At 35.1% G+C, this 16,878-nt stretch overlaps 1 protein-coding gene across 2 annotated transcripts in view; it reads right to left on the bottom strand.

Annotated features, from left to right (window-relative positions):
- Nucleotides 1–16,878, bottom strand: part of Cad99C (cadherin-99C) — a 269,753-nt gene that overhangs the window by 46,279 nt on the left and 206,596 nt on the right. For both annotated transcript variants that reach the window (XM_065347422.1, XM_065355009.1), the window contains exons 8-9: nucleotides 15,513–15,635; nucleotides 2,468–2,731 (exon numbers count right to left, since the gene is read on the bottom strand). In XM_065347422.1, the coding sequence (XP_065203494.1) occupies nucleotides 2,468–2,731; nucleotides 15,513–15,635 (387 nt within the window). The remainder of the gene's footprint in view (nucleotides 1–2,467; nucleotides 2,732–15,512; nucleotides 15,636–16,878) is intronic.

The following is a 16,878-nucleotide window of genomic DNA, read 5'->3' as shown; positions in this document are numbered from 1 at the left end:
TGTTTTTTTTTTTTTTTTTTTAAATTGAAACGCCAACAAATCTGAGTGAAACGAGGGCTGAAGTTTTCGAAAATTTATAATTCAAAAATGTGCAATTCAAGAACCATGGAAGTCGGCAAATGACTTTATTAAGGCTAAAAATTTTCAAAAATCGACTTCGGTGACTTTTTCAAAATTTGACCGCTTAAGGGGGGGGGTGTCTTTATCCCGCACTTTCATTTTCAAAGCGAATCACTGAAATTCTCATTTGTTGCAGAAAACTTTATAAAATGTCCGCTGACATTCATTTCATTTCTTGTAATTTTTCAGGCCGGGGGGGGGGTTGTATGTAGGGAAGACATCATTGTTTAAAGGACCAGGAAAAATCATATTTCAAAAATGGGTTCTGACACAAACTAAACATTTATAAAAATTTGTTGTTTGCAGTTCATTTTTCTGATTTTTTTTTTTTAGTTGTAATGGTCCTTTGGTCCGGGTTTGAACAAACAGTTTATAAATACTTGAATTATACATACAAATATTTCTGTAAAATTCTCTCCCTTGTGATGGTCCTCCGAGCCGGGTTTGGCCTCACAATATATTTATGCAATTATTTTCTACAAAATAGACTCTTTCGTGATGGTCCTTCGAGTCGGGTTTGAACCTATAGTCCACAAACATATGACTTCATCCGAAACGCAAGCTGTAAAGATGAGGGGGGAGGGGGGAGTTCTTGAAAAGGGTTACTTGGACCTCCAACTCAAAAATTAAGAATTTAAAGCAGAAAATTTTTAATGCATTTTAGATTTTAGCATCGATGAAGAAGAGATGGATGCTTCGCGCACCACTTTTTTGGATTTGTGAAAAATGAAAAAAAAAAATGATAAATTCATGTGGGCCATTGTTTGTTATGTTTGTTTACAGAGGTACTGATTTCGAATTTTGACTTACTTTTTTGATACAAGCCCCACAAACCTGACAATAATCTCTCAAAATTTCAAAAAAAATTGAAAATTGATGTGACGTATCGTTTGCTAGATTTTCAGAGGAGGTGATTTCAAATTTTGACTTGATTTTTCGATATAAGTCCCCTAAGAACCACAATGATGCCTTGTATTTCAAAAAAATTGAAAAATTCGAGTTTTCTTTGGCTTTTTAGAGTTGCTAATACCAAACTTTGACTCACTTCTTTAATACAAAAATCACATCCTAGACCTCAATTTTTTTTTCAAAATTAGAAGACTGACTTACCTAATTCCCGGTTTTGAAATTTACATACTCGTAGAAGCTTATTGTGAGGCGTAGGGATCTCTACATGATGAAAATTGAGATTTCAACTTTTTAAAGTACCGTACCTACTTCTTTCAATTTAAAACTCGAAGTCGAAAGATAAGAAATTTTTTCTCAGAATTTTAACTATCATTATGTAATGTACATGTGTTAATGAATGAACTTAAAATTAGTCACAATTTTCGAAGGTACTAGTTTCAATTAAGAGGCTACAAATTCCAAGCTCGAAATAACCCCCGAAAACCCTTCTAATTTGACATCAATTTTCAACACATTCGCCGAAAAAACAGAAAACGCAAACAAGGCGACCAACACATTCATATAATAAAATTCCAAAACAAGACAAAAAATTTAAACTAACCCATGAAAGTATACCATAAATAATTAAGAATACGTCTCGGAAGAGTATCCACGAGAGGAATCTCTTGGTGACTTGGAACCTTTACGACGTTAACACGAGTAATTTCAGGTCGTTTCAAAGTAAATGTATGGTACGCCAGGTAGGCAACAATGACCACCAGACTGACGACAGTACCCCAAAGAATAGTCGAGCCATATCTCGTTCCATCTTTCTGCGTCATCATTTGGCTTAAATTATAAAAATCGCCGCTTCGAAATCTGATAAAGTAATGTGTCCTTTTCGCCGACGTATTAGCGACGACAGCTTCTTCTGTGGAAAGAACTCGACTATTGACAGCATCGCATAGGACTGATTTTTGCACGCTTTCGTTTCCGGCGTCTTCTAGTTCGTTACTGGTGCTTTGAGTTTCGGTGATTGTGATCGATATTGGGGTACATTTAGATCTCGTGTTTCGTCTGGATCGACGTTTGACCGGAAGAGGAGTTTGCATCAGGCTTGAAGATGGCTCTGATACGTCACTCGTACGGTTTCTCGATTGCGATCTCGTCGTCACCATAATTTTTTTTAAAATTTCGAGTACTTAAAATTTAACGTTTTTTTTTCGAATAATTTACTGAGATTTACAACGCGACTACTGAAGGGTTTATGAGACGCGTGGATTTCGAAAGTCGACTCTGTGTAGCGATTAAATAATTTCTAAGCAATTAGAAAAAGGTTGCTGGTGTTCGATGAACAACGATAGAGATGATTTTCAGCCCATGGGAGGGGAAGTGTGGTGCCTCACGAGGCTTCTTATTTCTCAACATCTAGTACTATACTAAGAAAAAAAATACTCACCGAAGCTACAATGGTAACAAGGTATCGCTGAGTCTTCTCATAATCCAAACTTCGATTAACCGAGACCATTCCTTGATGAGGTAAGTTGATGGCAAAGAAGCCGTATCCATCAGCGATGTTGACTCTATCTTTACCAACACCATTGGTACTTCCGATCTCAGCTCCATTTCCCGGAACGACAAAATACTCGACTAGACCATTAACTCCCGCGTCCGCATCGACCGCTTTAATATCCCTAAAGACGACTTCGCCGGGAGCAGTTAACTGAAACAAAAACCGAAACCAATATGGTAATTTGACGCTGTGCTTTGCGTGTAGGTACATTTCAGTCGCAGATGCAGACTGAATTAAATCACGATGCATTTTTTTCCCATTTTTAATTATCACACAGATATCGAATCTGCGTTCGTTCGTATATATTTAACACGCGAACGCGATCATTTTGGCGATTCTCCTCCGCTACCCCTGCCCGGCTTTGTCTGCAGAAAAAACGCTCCAGCGCCATCGTGACTAAGAAATATGACCGGAAAAAGATAAAAAGTTAGCGTGTAAGGAGTCGAGACTGGACTAAGATTACGTGCAATACGACACCCACTTGCGGTTGGAAAAAAAATCAGTTCGCCGATCGTATTACCAAACACCCACATCCCTTTTACAAGAAAGTGTTGGAAACTTATCGGCAACGAAGCAGCGGCGACGTTGATGGTAATTTTGTAATTACTTTTCGATCATAGAGTGTATATTGTAAACAGAAACACCGAACTGCCTAGAGTTGTCGCCACGATACGCCAACGTCCGCCTGCGTCTCTGGTGATGATGGAATATCTACTCAACCTTGAACTTGAAGCTTGACTCTGGGAGAGAGGAGGTCCAAAATGATGAAATTTTCAAATTTGACAATGGAAAAATACAGCACCGAGTAAACTTTTGGAAGCTGAATTTCATTTTTTGATTTTTCATGAATTTTTGAACATTTGAATTTGTGTGAAAAGGAAGGTATTTCAACATCTACAAAAATTCTCGAGCTGGATGCGAGAGGAATCGAAAAACAACCTTAAAAACCATAGCCAGCAAAAATTTCGGATGCTGAAATTCATTTTTCAATTTTTGGCGTATTTTCAAAAATTCAAATTCGGTTTATTTCCCATGAAAAAAAAATCAAAATGCAATAAAACTGGCATAAAAAGCTGAAATTTGGTTCGTGCCCTATTTTTGACCTGCCGAAAAGATTGGCGATGATTTCAAAGCGTTCTGGAGCCTCCAGCGGATTTCCAGATCCACCAGTACCAGGGTTATCAAAAAAACCCTTCCGATAAATTGAGGCACTTACTCGTATTTTCAAAAATCATTTTGTGGCGGTTCAAATCCAAAATGTTGCTGAAAAAAATCAAATTTATCGTTCGCGAAGGCGTAAAGAAAAAATCTTAAATCTGGGGTTTATCCTATTTTTGACCTGCCAATTCGATTGGCGATGGTTTCGAATCCTTCCAGAACATCCAGCTGATTTCGATAATTCTCCCCCCCCCCAAAAAAAAATTGTTGAAGAAAATTTCGGATTTGAACTAGTATAAAAAAAAGTTTGAAAAAAGGGGCCCAACTCGATCGAAAGGGTCACAAATGAAGGGTACTTACCTACAAGGAAAGAACCTGATGAGCAAAAATTTTCAAAAATGAGTTCAAGGTCGAATTGAATTTACACTGAGGAGTGGGAAAAATTAGTACATTTTTTGATTTAGAAAAAAAATCGATTTTTAGTACTAAAAATGGCCTGTAAAAAATCAAATTTATTGTTCGTGAACGCGTAAAGGAAAAAAATCTGAAATATGGGTTTTATACTATTTTCGACCTTCCAGGTCGATTGATGATGGTTTCGAACCTTTCTAAAACCTCCAGCAGATTTTGGTATTTTTTTGAAAAACAAAAAAAAAACAAAAAAAACAAAAATACAGGAGAAAATTTTGGATTTGACCCAGGACAAAAATATTTTGAAAATATGTGCCTAACTCGATCAAAAGGGTCACAAACTTGGTAATCTGAAGTTCAACGGTGCTGAATTTCATTTTCCCCCCATACAGCGTTTTTTTGGCGGACTTAGAGATTCCGAGAATCCAAGGGGGGATCCAGAACAATTCAAAATCATCACCAATCGACTTGGAAGGTCGAAAACAGGGCACAAACCTTCCAGCCTTTTGCATTTGAATTTTCTTTGTAAAAACTGTACGTACCTATATCTGAATTTTTAAACATTCGTCAAAAATTGAAAAATGAATTCCAGAATTTGGCATTTTTGCAAGGATGTATCCTGGGGTCCTCTTTCGAATCCCTTTTGTCTGGATTTTTTGATTTTATCAATTAATCGGAATACAGTTTCTATCCTCGATTTTTGAAGTTTTGAAATATTGATTTTGTGATTTAAAGATTTTTTGATCTTAATTAAGATTTTCAGATTTACTTTGGAAGGAATTTGATCACAAAATTTCAACAGTTTTCTAACTTTAGGATTTTTAGATTTTTTTTTGACGTTAAATGTTTTTGAGTGTCGAGATTTTGAAATTTTAATTTAGAGATTTCAAGTTTTATTGATCTTGAATTTTCAGATTTGTTTTATCTCAAAATTCAATTTTTTTCAAATTTTTTTGGATCTTGAGCAATTTTTTTTTGTTTAATGTTTATCATCTTGAGATTTCAAGTTTTTTTTTTCATCTTGAGACCTTTTGATTTTATGATATCAAGATTTGTTTGCTCCTAAGATTTAAATTTTTTTACTAGATCTTGAGCTGAATTTTTTGATGTTCAATATTTCACAATTTGAGATTTCGAGTTTTTTTTTAAATTTTTAAATCTAATGATTTTGGGATAAGCATGTACCAAAATTTTCTAATCTTGAGATTTTAAGATTTGTTTGATATCAAAATTTTTCTGATTTTTACAATTTTGAGAATTTTGAGATTTTTTTGAAGTTAATGTGTTTTGATATCGAGGTTCTTTTGTACCAGTTGGAATACTTTCTTGTCAGGGATATTCTCAATTTTGAAAAATCAAAGATCAAATTGATGTACGATAGGTCAAAAAAAGCAGGTAGGTACTTTGGGGTGGATCGTGAGAACAAAAATGTCGGAGTTTTTTTTATCAAATTCATTTAAGATCTTCATGTTGAGTTGAAAGTAGCTCTCAGAATAAATTTAAGCCTGGAGGCGTCCATGGAGGGGAGATAGGGGGTCCTCAAAGAAAAAGACGAGTTCTCTCACTCTAGCTCCTACCTGGCTCAGTTCTAAATTATAGAATTTCATTCAGCGTCGACCAAGGCTATGGCTATCAACATCCAAGACCACTTTTAGGGTTCTAGTGAACAGTTGAAATTTTCCAAATTACTATTTTTTGGGTAAATTCGCATTTTAAAAATTTTTTCTTTCAAGATATTTCGCATTAATTAATCCAAAACATCGAACGATATCATTCCTGAAACTGGGAGAACATTTTAGAATGCAGTCATGCCAATTTTTGGACATTATTGCCAATTTCAAAAAAATCAAAAAAAATTTAATCAGTGAATTACGAAGATCAAATCCTAAAAAAACAGTATAGGTTTTTTATAATTTTGAAAGAGCTCGGATACCCGAAAAACGCACTATTTTCTCTAAAATTCTGCCTCTTTGAGAACTCATATTTCCCTTCCTCATGAGGCACCTCCAGAGCTGAAATTTTTTCTCAGTGACTTGCAATTCAAAATAATGGTTTTCACTGAATTTGGTTAAAATTCTTCAAAATCATTTTTTTCGCTAAAACTTAATTCAGTTTTCAGGTCTCAGTGAACATGGAAATCTCTTCATTGATCTCTTTTCTGTCCCTTCTACCTCTCGCGACCAATCACCATTCGCAACCCAATCGACATCTCATTCTCTACCTGCCATTCATGAAACATTGTAAAACTCGCGCCAACAAGCCGACGTCTGCGCCTTGATAACAAAACTAGGCAACATCCATCACCTCGTGATTTACAAAGCAAGCTAAAGCAACAAGTGGTCTCTGACGTGATATCGAGTTTGCCTGTCGTACAACCATTGTGGCAATTCTTTCAACACGATCGCGTTCACTTTTCAAAGTCTACGTAATATTTACGACCATCTCGAGCACGCTTGAACTCCATCCACAGCTTGTATTGTCGAATAAACGCCTTAACGGTGGTTCTTTTCCGTCCCGGTGCTAATTAATTCTCCAAGTACATACTACGAAGACAGAGTTGGAAAATTTCTCACGCCTCCGCTATACTTGCAAATATGAAATTACTCGTACCTAGGTATTCGGTAAATTGTCGTTTCAGTTTGGATTGTTTCGTAATCGAAGCTCGGCTAGGCTATACAAAGCCAGGGTAACAATTAAAAAGCGCCATCGTCGTGGCACTTCGGGTGTACAACAACGTAAGTATAGATTTATTAGCGAGAGCTATCTGCATTGCAAATAGCTCGGTGATTTTTTTTTTTGCTTTCTATTCGAAATACCTACGACGAGGTAATCGTTGTTGTTTCGATTCTGACTCTCGTACGGGTACTTATATGATTCTCTCATAACCCTTCGTATAGTCTAATAAATATGTCACGTTGGACACGTTATTTCTGTAGTGTTGCACACGTACTCGTATGCAGTCTCAAGACGTCGCCGCCGATCACATGAAAAAAATATAAATTGGAAAACCGCCCCCGCCTTTGAACTAGCTGAATCTTTCTTGCGAGTTGGTATGATCATGAAGTTGAATTCATCATTACATCATAGTTGTAATTCGAGGCGAATCAAGTACTTACCGAAAAATGGGTAAAAATTTAAACTTTTTGTGAAGCATTTTTTGATGAGGGGAAGACAAATCGAAAAAACATTCAAAAACGCACTAATAGAAAATACCTATTTCAGATGCTAAAATATTTCATTTTTCTATTTTTTTAAACCGATTCTCGAAAATTTAAAATATACAGCCTCGTTTTTTTCACCTTTCCTCTTACCCTAATCGAAATTCGATCAAATTGAAGCACCAGTTGAAAATTGTTTTTCTTTCAGATTTTTTTCGAAATTCAAGTTTAACTTTCTTTTTGCAAGAAATGGAATTGAAAAAAATCTTCAAGGAGACAATTTAGAAAAATGATCAAGAATGTGGATTGTGGATGTTGAGTCAAAAAGTAGATAAATTTTATTGTAAAGCTTTTCTTGTCGAGGATAAAATACGAGTAAGTAAACATCTACTTAAAATTCAAAAAGTTATCAATTGTGAATTTGAAATTAGTTCGAAGTTAATTTGCCACATTCGAACGGTAATAAGAATAACTTGTTAAATTGCCCCTCAAAAAGACTTTTAATAAAATTTATTTACTTTTCGAAGTTGTACTAGGTTTGCCTCTCAGTGGATAATCATGAATTCATTCAAATTTTGTCTCCTTCGAATCGTGTTTGCCCCTTCAATTTTAAAGATATGCAACTTATTCATCTGAAGATTTTTTTTCATCAGTGGTACTGGTACATACAATTTACTCGAAATTTTGATCGAGGACATAGGTATTTGAGGTAAGGAAAATGATCTACGTAAAAAACTCTACAAGATGGAGTTGGTTTGAAAGTTTGTCGCGCCACAGAAAAAAACTTATAAAAGCTCAAAGTTGAAAGACTCTTGAAAAAATGTGGTTTTTTCGTGTTGTTTTGTAGTTAAATACAATTTACTAGAAATTTTGATCGAGGACATAGGTATTTGAGGTGAGGGAGTTGGTTTTAATTTTAAAAGCTCGAAATTCGACAATACAAAAAAAACATGAAAACCAGTATGTCCTCGATCAAAATTTCAAGTACATATGTAAATTGTAATTAACTACAAAAAAAACATGAAAAAACCATATTTTTTCAAGAGTTTTGCAACTTTGAGCTTTTATAAGTTTTTTTCTATGGCGCGGAAAACTTTCAAACAACCTCCATCTTGTTCAGAATTTAAGGTAGATTATTTTCCTTACCTCAAATACTTATGTCCTCGATCAAAATTTCGAGTAAATTGCATTTAACTACAAAAAAACACGAAAAAATAATATTTCATTAAGAGTTTCACAACTTTGAGCTTTTATATTTTGTTTTCTATCGTGCGGAAAACTTTCAAACCAACTCCATCTTGTAGAGTTTTTTACGTAGATCATTTTCCTTACCTCAAATACCTATGTCCTCGATCAAAATTTCGAGTAAATTGCATTTAACTACAAAAAAATTCGAAAAAATAATATTTTTTTAAAAGTTTTACTACTTTGAGCTTTTATATTTTTTTTTCTATTGCGCGGAAAACTTTCAAACCAACTCCATCTTGTAGAGTTTTTTACGTAGATCATTTTCCTCACCTCAAATACCTATGTCCTCGATCAAAATTTCGAGTAATTTCCGTATTAACAAATAGAAGCAGGTTCAACTCATAACTTGTACAGAAAACAATTATTCGATAGGCTGGCTCAAACGGCACTTAGCATACTTCCTTACGTTTTCAGGTATGGCACTTACAGAGTGGGCTATCTTTCGGCCTGATTTTAAAGTACTAAAAGTAGGTATTGGGTATCGTAAGTAGGTAAAAAGGTGCTGATTTTGATGTAGAACATCGTAGCGGTCTTAACTCAATTTTCATTTTCACGTCACTTAGCATGCTTCCTGAATCCCTGCTTCAAACGTTCAATAAGATTTTTGTCGATTTAAATTTCTCGCCAAATTTTAACCCATTTTGATAATTTTCGTGTCACGTTTTCAAAAATCCCAAATTCATAAAAATTTTAAGCCTGAGCTATTTTGAAAATTGACGATTTTCAGATTCCGATGCTCCATCGTATTGGGAGTTTGTAGAAATCCAAAATACGTCGACATTTTAAAACTTTTCAAGTTGCAGATATTCCAGCTAAATTCAATTCCTAAAGCATTTTTTGCCACTTGGACTGAGGACTAATATTTCCACGGAATATTCGCGATAGTACATAGTACGAGGATGTGAGGAAAGAATGGATTTTTCAAACTTCATTTCTTGGAAATATTTCAACGTTCGATCTCCTCGATCTGTTTCATGGCACTTAACCCAAACCTAATGGCATTTCGACCTATTTACACGCATTCGCTCGCTATACATCCAAGATTTCGTACATTTACTCGAAAAATTACACGTACTGTACGAAGTTGGATCAGTGGGCACAGGTTGATTCGATTACTTACCACCCAAGGTGTCGGCGAATTGGCGAAATTATCGACGAATTCGTGGCACGCGGGTAATTAAAACCTATACAGAGGGGTTACAACTTTCAACGCCTTCAGAGATTGTAATCTGTACACGAATTACGTTTATGTGTTATTTATTGTTACGACTTTGTTACGACATGTCGGCAAAGTACCTACACGCGTGTTTATAAGTATTAATTACAACTTCTCGCCAATGGACCTGGACCTGATGTACTCGTATGTAGTATTTGGCGGAAGATTGTAACTATCACAGATACATAGAGAGAGGTTTCAAACTCGTCTATAGCCAGGTATCATCATCTCGAGATTCGCGTTCGTTGATATCTTCATTCGACCAAGTAAAAGTTCCTCCCTAGGATAGATACTAGGTAGGTATGCACAGATTACCCATTAGAATACATCGAATCACTATAGGGGGTTCTTGCAGCAGGTGAAATATGTAACTTTCGATATTTGTGTTTAAATTCTTTATCTCGGTTCATTATCGGGGTCATGTCGGCAACTGGAAGCTACCTCTGTATTTACTTTCCTACATGAGGTTCCATACGGTGGCGATTATGACGGTGGACACATTCCATAAAATTGCGTAATAATTAAATGAGAGAAGAAAAATAACAGCGAATTTCACGTATTAGTGCGTAAAAGTAGGTAGAGACCAGAGATATACCTACCTAGTACCTACTTATGAAAACCAGAACTTTTTATGGAATTCTATCATCTTTAAAGGTACCGGTTTTCATGGAAACGAAGAAGATACCGTATACCTATACCTATTACCTATACTATCGTGGTTCTAATTTTCATACAGAATTGGTTATAGGTAATATTATTATTTAGAAAGAAAAAAATCTAGGAAAGAAATATCATTTTGTTTAAGTATGAATGGAAATAACCGTATAGTAGACGTTTTTTACATCATTTTAAACAAAGAATTATTATTATATAGAAAAGGAAAAAAAAAAGAGGCGGCGTATTCAACGTGTGTTTGTTGCCATAGCTAGAGACTATAGAGTAAGGTAAAGTATAGAGCGATGAAAATCGATAGCATGTTTACTCTTACAGATTTCTGTCAATTCTTTATGTAGCCGGGTATAAATCGTGTATAAATTTATCGATTTCAAGTCCAACCACATACGAGTCTCTACTTCTCTACATACATTGAATAGGTACGGTACGCCATCGTTGTCGTCGTCTTTGGAATTTTAAAACGTGTAATCGAAGATTGTACAGCTTTTCAAAAATTATCGTACGCGTTACGAATACCTATCTACTTTAAAGGAGGCGGTTGAGCTTTGTTTTTGTTGTTTTTCCATTGATTTGATTTTCATTTTCACGATGGAAATAGCTATAGGTATGGTTTTCGTTTGTTGTTTAATGGTGTTTATGGATCTAGGTTGAGGTGAAATGGTATGTTTTGTGATTAGGGAAAAAGAGAAGGGGATGAATTGACGAGGTTGAAGGCGAAAAGAATTTGTAGGAAAAGAACGATAATCATTATTGATAACTTGAGAACGAGATGTGAATAAAATCATTCAGTATACAAAAAAAAATCGTTGAAAAAATTTCTGTTGATCAAGTTTTTGAATTCATTTCCCCCGAACTTCATTACCCCAAATGTACAAAAGTGGGCGAAATTCAGTTTTTTTGCCAAAATTTCAGACAAGACCTGTTGTTTTTTTTCTGATCAAACGTCTAAAGAAGTCTTGTTTTTTTCGCAAAATTTCAAAAATAAATCCTACTTTTTTTAAAAGCCTAAATTGCCAAGAAAAAAATATTTTTGAGCCCAAATTTGGGACATGATTTTCGAGATTTTTGAAGAAATTTCATGCAGTTTGCGAAAACGAATTAAAATGACAGAAAATCAAAAATTTCCATCCAAACTTTTTTAGAGCATTTTTGAAAATTGAGACGTGATTTTTGAAATTGTTAAAAAAGTGTGAGCGACCAATAAAAAAAAGTTGAAATTTTGCGAAAAATTCAAATAGATCAACGAAAATGTTTTGAAGTATTTTCAGCTCAAATTTCGGACATGATTTTCGGGATTTTTGAAAAAAAAAGTCATGCAATTTATCATTGAGTTAAAATTCTGTCCAAATAAACAAAAATTTCCATTCTATCAAAACTTTTGTTACACATTTCGGATAAATTTTAATCCCAAAATTGAGATATGATTTTTGGTATTTTTGAAAAATACATGTGCCATGCAATACGGATTTATCAAAAAACAAAAATTGTACATAGATTTTGCCAGCCTTATTAGTTTTAGCAGGGTAGGGAGGCCTCTTGAAGCAAGTTAGAGCACCAAGTCTGGACATGTGTGAGAGTCTACACGGGTAGGTCAGTGACCTTGAACAGCCAGACGAACGAGTCAATGACGTTAAGAGGCCAAATAGGCAGACCGACGACCTTGGGAAGTCAGACAGGCACGCAGACAACCTTGAGAGCCTAGACAGGTAGGTCAGTGACCTGGAAAAGCCAGACAGACTGGCAAACGACCTTCAGTTAACCAGACAGACGGGTCAACGACCTTAAGAGACCAGACAGGCAGACAGACTACTTTGAAAAGTCAGAAAGATTTGTCAATGATCTTAACACACTAGGCAGGCAACCACGTTGGGAAGTCAGACAGACGGGTCAATGACCTCGAGAGGCCAGACGGGAAGACAGACGACTTTTAGAAGCCAGGCAGGAAGTAAAAATTTTCATCAACAAACATTTTTTCAGCATTTTTTATGAATTTTGAGCGCAAAATTGAGACATGATTTTTGAGGTTCATGAAAAAGGCATCATCGAAATTGGTTAAAATTTTGCAAATAATTTTGAGAAAATTGAGTCATGGTTTTCGAGATTTTTGAAAAAGATGCCATGTGACCTATCAAAATTGGTTAAAATTTCTTGAAAAATTCAAAATATTTTGATAGAAACCTTTTTTAATCATATTTTTCAAAGAATTTTGATCCTGAATTGGGCCATGATTTTCAGGATTTTTGAAAAAGTACTATGCGACCTATTAAAATGAGTTGAAATTTTGCGAGAAATTCAAATATTTCGACGAAAATGTGTTTTGAGACGTTTGCAGAATTCTGAGCCCAAAATTGGGTCATGGTTTTCCGGATTTTTGAAAAAGTATAATGCGATTTTTAGAAATGTGTTGAAACTTTTTTTTTCAGAGCTAAAAGAATTTTGAGCCAACAATTGGGTCATTATTTTTGGAATAAAAAAAAAAGATACCGTCGACCTATTGAAATGAATAACAATTTTCAGGACACAATCACAAACTTATATCGAAACTTTTTTGAGAATTTCGAAGAAAACATCTTATGGTTGATTCATAGAAACGATGGAAGAAAAGTAGGTTAAAATTACACGAGAAAATCAGTTATTTAAAATGCTACGGAATCTTGATAAGAATTAATCAACTCGTACTTCCAAAAAATAGAGACAAATTTTTTAAAAAATCATAATAAAAAAATTAAATTTCGAGAATCATAACTCAAGTTTGGGATCAAAATTCATCAAAAATGCTCGAAAAAAGTTTTGATGGAAATTTTTGATTTATTTGATAAAAATGTCAACGTTTCCTGATGAATTTCACGACATTCCAATTGAGGTCCAAGAACAGTTTAAAATAGTTTCGTCGGAACATTTGAATTTCTCGCAAAATTTGATTTCAAATTCTACAAACTATGATCTAGTTTCGGGCTTAAAAATTCTCCAAAAATGCTCAAAAAGTATTTCTATACGAAGATTTGTTTTTATCACGAAATTTTGACCCATGGGTAATTCTCAGAAAAAGGGTCGATTTTGATATGCATAATTTTGAAAAACGAAAATCATTTTTTTGGAAAATTTCAAGTGGGAATCATTTGTATATGTGTCCCAGATCCCTTTTCTAGTGTTGGCCTCAATTCAATCCCCCCCACTGTGGACCCCGGCCCCCCTAAAACGGCGATAATTAGAATTCGACCCTCATCGATGTGTAATATGTCGATTGACATGTTTTCAAGGTCGTAGAATTCGGATCTGGAGTTATTTTTTTTTGTAGAGGTGGAGGGTGAGGCGTGGGGAGGGGGAAAATGTCAAATTTTGCTTATATTATCGTGTAATATGTCGATTTATGTTTTTCAGGCCGCAGAGTTCGAATCTGGACTTATTTTTTTGGTAGGGGTAGAGGTGAAGTGTGGGGAGGGAGAAAATGTAAAATTTTGCTTGTATTATCGTGTATAATATGCCGACTAGCGCGATAAAAGTACAGCTGTCTGAAATTTGGCCAAGTCGAAGGACAAATGGGCGCTGGACAAGCCGAAGGACAATCTCAACGTTTTTTCGTTTCTAGCCTTACCTACTGGACATTATTCGATTTTTAACACGTAATAAATGTGTACTTATCATGTAGAATAACTTCCCGTGCTCAATTAGGTATTGGTTTTGGCGGGTTCATTGGCGTAAATGAAAACACCAAGCCGAAGGACACAGATTTTGCGAAATATCAAAACTTCACAGATAAGTACGATCAGAACGAGCTGTAATGTAGTTTTTAAAAAGAACGGTGTGGGGTAACATTTCTATGAGAACAGTGAACCAGTGCAGCCACTCACCAGAAAAAAATGTTGGATTGGGAAGCTACCAAAAATAATTGAAAATTGCTCGAAAATTTGCGCAAAAAGTGTGTGACAGTTTTCAAATGTGAATTGTGAGCTTCCTATAGACTTATTGCAATTGCAATTTGCACAATAAGAGACCTTCATGTTCTATAATAATGAGAATGTGTCAATTTTTCCAAAAAAAAATGAAGTTCATGACACTTTATAACATTCATTTTCAAAAACATGATGTGTGACAGCCAAGTCGAAGGACATTTGGGGTATAAAATCAAATGTACACCAATGAAAGGAGGGTCTAGAAACCTCAATACCATGTGTGAAATGTGTGCGGGGTCATTCTTGAATGGACCAAAAAAAAAAAAAAAATTCATGCTAAAACCGTTGAGAAATTTGCCATGTACACGAATTTTACCTTTTTCTGAGAATTACCCCCATATAACTATTTTATGAAAATCTTCAAAAATCATGACCCAATTTTTAGCTAATTTTTTTTAAATGCTCAAAAACATTTTTATCTGATTATTCAAATTTGTCTCGAAACTTTAACTCATGTGACGGGTCTACATTTTTATACGTAAGGGAGGGGAAATGAGAAAACTTCAAAATTCGACTGCGGCGCCCTATCGAGCAAGTCGTTTTTTGCGAACTTTGGTTCAGTGAGCGTGGAAAGATCTCCTTTATGCTAGGATACAAATTTTTTGAGGGCCTGACTGACTTAATGATGCCTGCATAACTAAGGTATTCTTATACCAAAGTTTGAAAATCACACCTTAAGGGCCCTACTATTCGACTGAGAAAATCCAAAAAATACGTCTTTTGTGACATTTCAGATTTTTTATCTACAAAAACCCAACTGAATTTTTTGGGCAAAAATACCAACCAACTGAACAGTGCATATTGGACTTTTATACTGTTACATTACATAATTCTCAATTATTTTGGAATTCAAAAAAAAAAACACAAACAATCCGTTTAACGGCAAACGAAGGACGGTACCCTTAGCAAAAATTTCTTCACATGTATCCGAGCGGACAACGGACTTCTGAACTTGGCGAAGCAGAGGAGAAGAGGGAGAAAGAATTCCTAATACACGCCGGTACACGAGAACAAAAGCATCTAACTGTAACACCGCTGACTAGTTTTTCAACATTGTCGATCTCGATACCAATTAACGCGTTAATTATAGAAAAATAATAAATAGCAAATACCTCGGATATATTGGCTGAGTACGTTTTACTGGTGAATCTAGGCGCATTATCGTTGATATCCGATACTCGTACGATAACAGGAAGCGTTTTCTTCTTACCGGTACTTCTTACAGTGCAAATCACCTATACAAATAAAACAATTTTTAATCGTAAATAAAACTTATTTTTTACTCCAAAATAACTCGTAAAAGTGGAATTATGACGAAAATAGAGAGAAAAAAAACCTTAACACGAGCAAAGAATAAAATTATACTCTAATTTTTAATTTTAGGTCAATGTGGTGTATGCCACGGGCGATACGTTCTTTGGATGGACTTTCGAGCTCGTGATTCTGGATAAAATGTATACACGAATGGGTTGGTTGTTGGTTGACAAAGCGGCGGAAATCAACACGAGTTTGACGTGTTAGTATAAAAGTGCATTAGCTGTTTTCAACCTATTATCGCAATTAAGTTCTTTTCTTTGAGATTCGCGTTTGCGAAAGTCAAAACGATGTCATAATCAAGGAGATCGAACGTTTTAAAGCTGCTGTACAGAAGTTTATGTAGGTACTATCTAATACGTGTCCTATTTTTGCGACTGACCGTTTGTGAAATGTACGATAATTCGATCGAATTAACATCGCGGATTGTTATTTTTTTTCAACGTATTTCATTATATTTGACCAATTCCGAAGGACCATTGAAATTATGTGTGTAAAAAGTGAGATGAATAGGTATTATTTAGAAGTAACATAATTTTCTATCAAGTAGGTATGTGGGCCTACATTGTGTACATTTGCCCCTCAAAGAACCCTTCCAACCACTCACTTTGTTAAAATGGGTGCGATGGAGACGTTGAGTAGTCGAATCCAAGAAATAAATCAAATATTCGAAATCAGTGACCTCGAATTAGTGGGAATCGACATGTCACATCCATTTTCATAATTTTTCAATTTTTTTTACAAAGTGAGGGGGGGTTGTCCTTAAAAAAAAGTGGCCCACTTACAAAATGGCGGCCATTTCGATTGACAGGTCAGCCGAAATCGCAGATTTTGCGTTCCAACATAGGACTATAGCATGAAATTTTTTAAAACGTATACAAAGGTACATAGATCGAAAGAGCAGGCAAAAATTCATTACCTGTCAAAATTTCAAGTGCTAAAGTGCCTTTTTCGATTTTTGGTGAATTCTCGAAAATCAAAAAATCAAATTTTGGCCAAAATGTGAGAAAAAAATCAAAATTTTACCAAATTAACCTAGAAAGCTGCAATTTATTCCTGGAGCCTCCGGAAGATTTTCGAAGCTCGAAATTTTCAATTCTGTAAACTAATTTCAATAAGCGATGAAGTTGACTGCAGGTAAATTTCAAGTCGTTTTGGAGCCTC

The sequence above is a fragment of the Planococcus citri genome, chromosome 1 (genome assembly GCF_950023065.1).
Source record: "Planococcus citri chromosome 1, ihPlaCitr1.1, whole genome shotgun sequence".
Classification (NCBI taxonomy): Eukaryota; Metazoa; Arthropoda; class Insecta; order Hemiptera; family Pseudococcidae; genus Planococcus; species Planococcus citri.
The sequence above is the reverse complement of the archived record's forward strand: the minus strand, read 5'-3'. Positions and strand labels throughout refer to the sequence as shown.